We start from the raw sequence: 6,592 nt of genomic DNA on the forward strand, positions 1-6,592 counted from the left end.
CAGGAGTAAGGCCTAAACTCACAGAGCTCTTCATGGTCTGCTTTTTCTGTGTGTGGCAGAGTTATCTCACATCCCGAAGAAGCATATTTACAAGGGAAAAGTACTGAATTAGCCACTTTCTCCATCGCCAAGTTGCGAATGGATCCCAGCGGGCCGCGGCAGGGTGGACAACATGAGAGCTTTGGGCGACAGTTGCTACAAACAAGATGGCCACTCTGACACTGAAGGATGGGTGGTAACACATAGTCAAAGCAGACCGGACACTCAAAAAGACTGGCCAAGTCATTGTTGGACGCGGTTGTGCCAGTCAGGGCAGGCACCCTCTGGGACGGTGTGCACTTGGACGTCCCAGTAGGTAATGCTGTCGCAGTCTGACGGCTCATTTCTGCAATAAAAACAAATAAAAATAAAAGGAGGCAGGAGAAAAAGAACTACAACTATCACTTGTTTTACTAATAATGTTTACATTCCAGAAACACTTGTTTCATGGAAAATTTACTGTGAGCAAAACAACAAAATAAACAGGGTTAAAAAAATAAATTACACAAAATACGCATTTTGATTATTAGGCGTTATATACTGGATGACGTCTCCAAAATATTTCAGAACACATTACACATTAGAATTCCCTTTCTTAAAAAGAGTAAAAAATCATCTTTGGGTGGACTAGGAATAAATAAATGCTGAAACAGAAACTGGACCATAAGCAACTAAGAAATTCTGTATAAGAAGCTTGAGTTCAATCTGACCAGTTTTCATTGCACTTTCTCTCCCTCTGAGTTCCACTCCCCTGCTCAGTCTATTTCATTCCCATTCGGAGTCAGCAGACGCTAGTTAGAGGGAGCTATAAGTGACCCAAAGGATCACCAAGGTATTGACCTAATGGCCAGTTATCTGCTCTAGCGGTATTTTGAGGGAATGGAGGGGTCACAAGGGCCTGCTGCCATCCCATCATCCGTCTTCATCGATTACGTTTTTCCCCAGAATGTTAACGTCAGCTAGTTATTCATCTTGTTTCCCATGGACCAGCGTCCCCCTCAATAGTCTGGTATTTGGAGAAAATAAATCAATCCTATTTCCATTCCACAATATAAATCAGATAGAATCTGCAAAGGGAAAGGAGAGTCAGGAAAAGAAGGTAAATGAAGAATGAAGATAAAAGCACCAGAAAGAGACACAACACAGGATGGGGAATTCAGCCAACAGGTACAGGATTCAGCCCTTGTACCCTAGGGCTCGCCACTGCTGCTGAAACGTTCATCAGCACAGTGATCAACATTTCAGAGATAAATGCCATCTGGAAGAAATGATCAACAATGTACCTAGTCAGGCGGAATGAAAGATAAAACACTTTTTCCCAAGAATCTACCTTTGTCTTAAGGGTGAGAAAAGATCTACTGATGGTCTAAGAGTGTATTCCCAATAACTATGTAAGCCATATTTTAACAAAAGTAAAATTCAGTACCTCAAACTGAATGTTTTCTCAACTATAATCATTATCCTATTGCAAAGAATATAATGTTGAAAACACAATGCTGGTTACCCATGTGACCATGTAAATGCAATTTGGGTTACATTACTCAAGAACAGACACCTTAAGTGGGGGGGGTGAGGGTGCCAGACGAAAGATGAGTTCCACTGTCACTAAAGGCAGATTCTGAAGTTCAAGGGGAGACAAAAGTACCGCAGAATTCCCTCATCATGTGGCCCGTCAGGCAGATTTAGGGCAGCATGAATCAGCTGTCATCTGATGCCCGGTATAGCCAGGTGTTCCAGCCCAACCAAGGCTCAGCAGGAACTCGCCTGCTCACCAGTCTCCCTGAGGAGACTTGGTGCACATGCTGGGCCGCGCGTTCTGGGTCACCTGTAAAACTGCGGGGTTAGCACTGCCAAAATGCCCTGTATGTGCTACACGCCTTCCTGGCCCATTTTACGCTGCTCACCTAAGTGAACAACAGTAATACTGGAAAGTGGTTCCTGGGGCACAGAACAGTCTAAGCCACCAAAGCCTTCAAGCCACGAAACCAAAACGGTGAATCAAACATACTGAGTTTCAGGAAACTCAGTTTGTATTCATCATAACTACCAAGCAAGAAAAACACTCCTGTTTAATTTCTTGGCCTAGCAAAATAGTTATACATTTATCTATCATCAATAGTTCGGGTTCATGTTACAATATATCTTATTTTTCCGAACATTGTAGAAAGCACAATTCCTACTCAAACTAAAAACAAGTGAAATGCAGCCACAGAGTAGCAGCGGCTAGAAGCTCCCAAAGCTCCAAAGGTGGGACCCAGCTCCACCTCCAAAGAGAAAAAAATCTCCAGCGCACTGCAGCCCTGCAGCAGGAAGCCAGGACTCGGGACACCTGTGCGGCAGTGCTGGCGGAACATGAAGTTTGGTTTAAAGTGAGCAAAGTACAGCAGACCCAAAGAAACATCGCTGCGAGCTCCCTGGTACTGCTGCAGCCCGTCCCTGACCCAGTCAAACCCCACTGGCTTACACTGCCCCGGTTCCCAGTTTAAACAACCCGTCTCTTAAACGCCAATACCTTTTCTCTTCCTTGTCCGAGCGGCAGGTAAACACGTGAGTAAGACGCCCTTCCAGGAGTACAGACAAGGTAAGGCCGGCTTCCCGGTCATGAGAAGCCCGGCAGCCGCGGCCCTCCCCCCAGAAGCAAGTCTGCAGCAGAGGCCTCCCAACAGTTTCTGTTCCTGCACGCGGGGTCAAGTTGCTGAGAAGCGAAGGGAATCGCCCGGCTCCATACCCTCCATTCACTTCTCAGAAGCACGGGCTACGGAGGCAGAGAAATGAAGCCTCTCCAGTCCCAAGACGAGTGGACCACACCTCCCCAAGCTCAGATTCGCCAGCGTCTCCAAAAACGGGCGCCATCGCTGAGCTGGCCTACGCTGGGCCCTAAGCCTCTCTCGGTCTCCGCAGTTGGTCTTCCCCGGATTCATGAGCTAGGCTCTGGCCGGCTGTCGGGAGAAGGACGCACGGGCCGTAGATGCGCGGTGGTGGCACCCTGGAGACGGAGGCGCGCTCTCGGGCTGGCTCTGGAGTTACTGCGCGAAAGCCATTTGGAGCCAAGGGCTGGGGCCGGGCCGCAGCTGGGAAAGCCAGCTCCACCCGGAGTGCAAGTCGGGCCGCAGGATCCCAGCGCCCCAGCGGTGGGAGGAGGAGGGGTGGGGAAGGGGGCGCCCGCAAGCCCCGCCCCAGCCCCGCCCCACCCAGGGCGGCTCCAGAACACTGCGTAGGTCGTCGGTCGCACAACTTCGACCAGGTGGGGCAAAGCCCCTTAACCTCCAGCCCTTCCACCAGCTTACAATTAGGTCAAAGCCATGCCGTTTTTGTAGAGGCCAAAACACTCGGGTATCGGCAATTTCGTGTGGTTTCAAACCAAGAGCTACACAGAGTACATGGGAAATATGTGGCCAGCCTAGAGCCCTTATCTGCACTATACAGTCCTCTCCCGGTTAACCCTTTGAACTCCAAGCTTTTCTAGAGTAAAAGCATTCTCCTCCCTAGTTCTTCCAATAACTATTTACCGGGGTCAACGACCGTATTTCCTCAGTTCTAACTCACTTCTCCATTTCTACCCAACAGGACCGTATTTTAAACTCCCCCTCTCCCTTCAAAAAGACTGCAGTGAGAGCAGTAAACACACATAATCATATTAAACTCCAACTTCAACCTCCAAGCTGAGATGATATTCTCTTCCCACTCTGGGAAAGCCATCCTAAAAGGCCTCATTAAACTTAGTAGCTTGTTTTGTTTTTAAATAAGCATTACCCTTGCCCCATAAAGTCCCGGGCCTCCGACTTGCATTGCGTCAGCTAGTGCATTCAGAGGTGTAACCTGTCATTACATCATCCTTCGGCACGCCTTTAAAAGCAGCAAGAGCTGGGAGTGGGGATGAACCCCGGGCAGCAGGCTGTAGATTATCCACTTCCAGCATCAAATTTTAAATCTAATCACTTCCCACCCTATTAATAGTGTGTTCAGCCACTTCACCTTATTTTACTATTAGGCTACATAAAACATCATTAGGATTAGAAATATAATTGAAAAGTCTACTGATAAATATCAATCACTATTACCTACATTTTTATTTTCTAATACATATTCATTCTAGACAGGTCTCAGGTTTCTAGGGCAGGTAACTTCAAATATTTTAGGCAGAGAAAGTCTTTCCAAACAGAATTAAGACAGCACCCAAATGTATAAACAAGTCAAGATTACTGATTCCTGAAGCAAAGAAAAAAACCTCATGTCTTTCCCCAAACTTGCAAAGGACCTGTACAAAGACTTGCAGCACGGTCTGAAAACCATTAACCTATGGACAAACCTCTCAACAAATGAGTCAGGACAGTAAAGGTAGAAAGAAGTGTTCTGCAGTCACCTACACTTGGATTCAAACCTGTCTTCACTACCTGCTCAGCTGTAAAACTAGGACAATATTTCCAGTCTCACATGCTTCTATCTAGAGTAAGAGAGGTGGGTAACTTATGAGTATCATGGGTAACTTATGTGTATCACAGGTAACACATATTCCAAAATAGAGAGACCTGAGACCTCCAAAACGTACTTGCCTGAAGTCATCAACTGATTAGAGACCTAGAACTAGTGGGTTTCAGACATACACTTCAAAAGATGCCTTTAGATGTTAAAGTATCAAACGTTTCTGTCAACGATCAACTGTCATGTAACTAATTTTTAGTCCAATAAACCTTAATAGAATTTCTCAACTAGCTGAAAATTTCACAAAAACTCCATTACACTAAGAAAAGCCCATAAAATCCAAAGTAAGCAAACATCCAAAATTTTTCCAAGAGTACACTGGTTACCTATACTTTCTAAAGACCAGTTTAGTATCAAGTTTAAATAGATTTTAATCTAAATATAAACACTTTAGAGTCAGCCTTTAATGTTGTCTTAGTGATTTCCAAGCATTTAAGCATTGCTTTGACACATTAACACACAGAAGTAGATGGACTTAAACTTTTATTCTCAATTTCAGGTGGAAACCTGTTTCCTTTTATTAAATGGCTGACGAATTTCTCTGATTAGTCACAGCCCCATGCCTGGCTACTCTAATTAATACATAACAATGTTGTGCTTACCATTTTCTTCTAGTTTACAAATGTTACTATGGCAGGCAAATAAAGCCCCTCTAAAAGATGTTCACATTCTAATGCCTGACACTGAGCCTGTGAAAATGTTATGTTACAGCAGCAGCGGCGGGAAGCTAATAGTTACAAAATCAAAGTTTCAGATGGAGAAACAGACATGTAAAGCACGTTACAAACAGAACATACATGGGAAGGAAGTACAGAGATGGGGCGTGAGACACCAGGAAGCCTACGTACCAGAAAACAGCCAATGAGTCAGTTATCTGCATGGTAGGATACTGCTGAATTTTAGCTGTACTTCCTTCAAAGGGGACAATAAACTGCTTTATAAAAATTAGTCTGACTGCAAAACGTGAAAACAGTAAAAAAAAGTAAAATTTGCATTCTTAATTAAAAAAAGACAGGATGCAAAAGTTACCCCTCTTTTACTTCTCCAAAAATTACTCCTAGAAACGACATATTTATTGTAAAAAAAAAAGTATAGGTTCAGGTTATAAATTTCCTCTCTGTATTAGAAATCAATGAGGTAAATGAAACTACTTCATTCCAAACATTTAAGGGCTTTTCCTCCTTTCCTAAACTCCTTTTTGCAAAAAAGTACTTTCTACATTGACATTGTGATGGGTTATGCAGAAAATGTTAAATTATGTTAAAAATTGCTTTTATTTTAAGATTTACTCTTCAATAATGACAAAATTAAAATTTAGGCAAGTCTCATTAAAAATTCAACAGCTTTAAATACCAAGTTAAAAATAAAATCAAATTTTGTTATAAAACAATAATGCTAAGAAAAAAAATTAACCCATTTTTAGTTTCCAGGACTGTAGTAAATTAATAATAAAAAAATTTTTTAATTGTACATATTTTCCTAAAAGCTCCCTTTTCCTGAAGATAATTCTGAAATTTGTAGCTACAGAAGAAGAGTTTTGTGCCTAGTAAGACTGATGATCTCAAGTGGGAAGCAGGACCTACTAGAAGGCTGCTATAAAAACAGGAGTCTGGAAAAAGGTGAGGAAACAGTAAGTGGAGAGAGGAGAATGCAAACCCTAACTCAAATACGGAAAGCAAAGGACGCTTGTTTTTTTACTGTCTACATTGTTGTACTTTGAGGCTTCCACCTCAGGTTAAAAAAAAAATAGCAAATACTGTCCTTAATCAGAACCTATGAGGGACTATCCTAGACGGTGAAATATGATAATAGATTATATGCAAAGTAGGTGACGCTTGTGAGATGTCTAATCAAAAAAAGCAGCTGCTATACAAAAGAGTTAACTACAAGGGCCGGCCGAGTGGCTCAGTTGGTTAAGAGCTCACTCAAGAGTGCGAGCTCTGAGCAACAGGATCGCCGGTTCGATTCACGGCCCAAGCTGAGCTGCTGCTGAGCTGCCAACAGGTGGCAGGATGGCTCAGCTTTAAAAAAAAAAAAAAAAAGTTAACATACAGATGCTATCTGAAGTCAA

The 6,592-nt window shown here is 43.2% G+C and overlaps 1 protein-coding gene across 1 annotated transcript; it reads right to left on the bottom strand.

Moving 5' to 3' along the window:
- Positions 1 to 2: 2 nt before the first annotated feature.
- On the bottom strand, positions 3 to 5,527 carry SIAH1 (siah E3 ubiquitin protein ligase 1; the record flags this gene model as incomplete). Its single annotated transcript, XM_019644247.1, has 2 exons — positions 2,552 to 5,527; positions 3 to 385 (listed from the first exon to the last, which is right to left on the bottom strand). Coding segments are annotated over exons 1-2 (474 nt in total), but the record flags the coding sequence as incomplete, so codon positions are not given.
- Between the last annotated feature and the right edge of the window lie 1,065 nt (positions 5,528 to 6,592).

Source organism: Hipposideros armiger, unplaced genomic scaffold (genome assembly GCF_001890085.2).
Source record: "Hipposideros armiger isolate ML-2016 unplaced genomic scaffold, ASM189008v1 scaffold_4, whole genome shotgun sequence".
Classification (NCBI taxonomy): domain Eukaryota; kingdom Metazoa; phylum Chordata; class Mammalia; order Chiroptera; family Hipposideridae; genus Hipposideros; species Hipposideros armiger.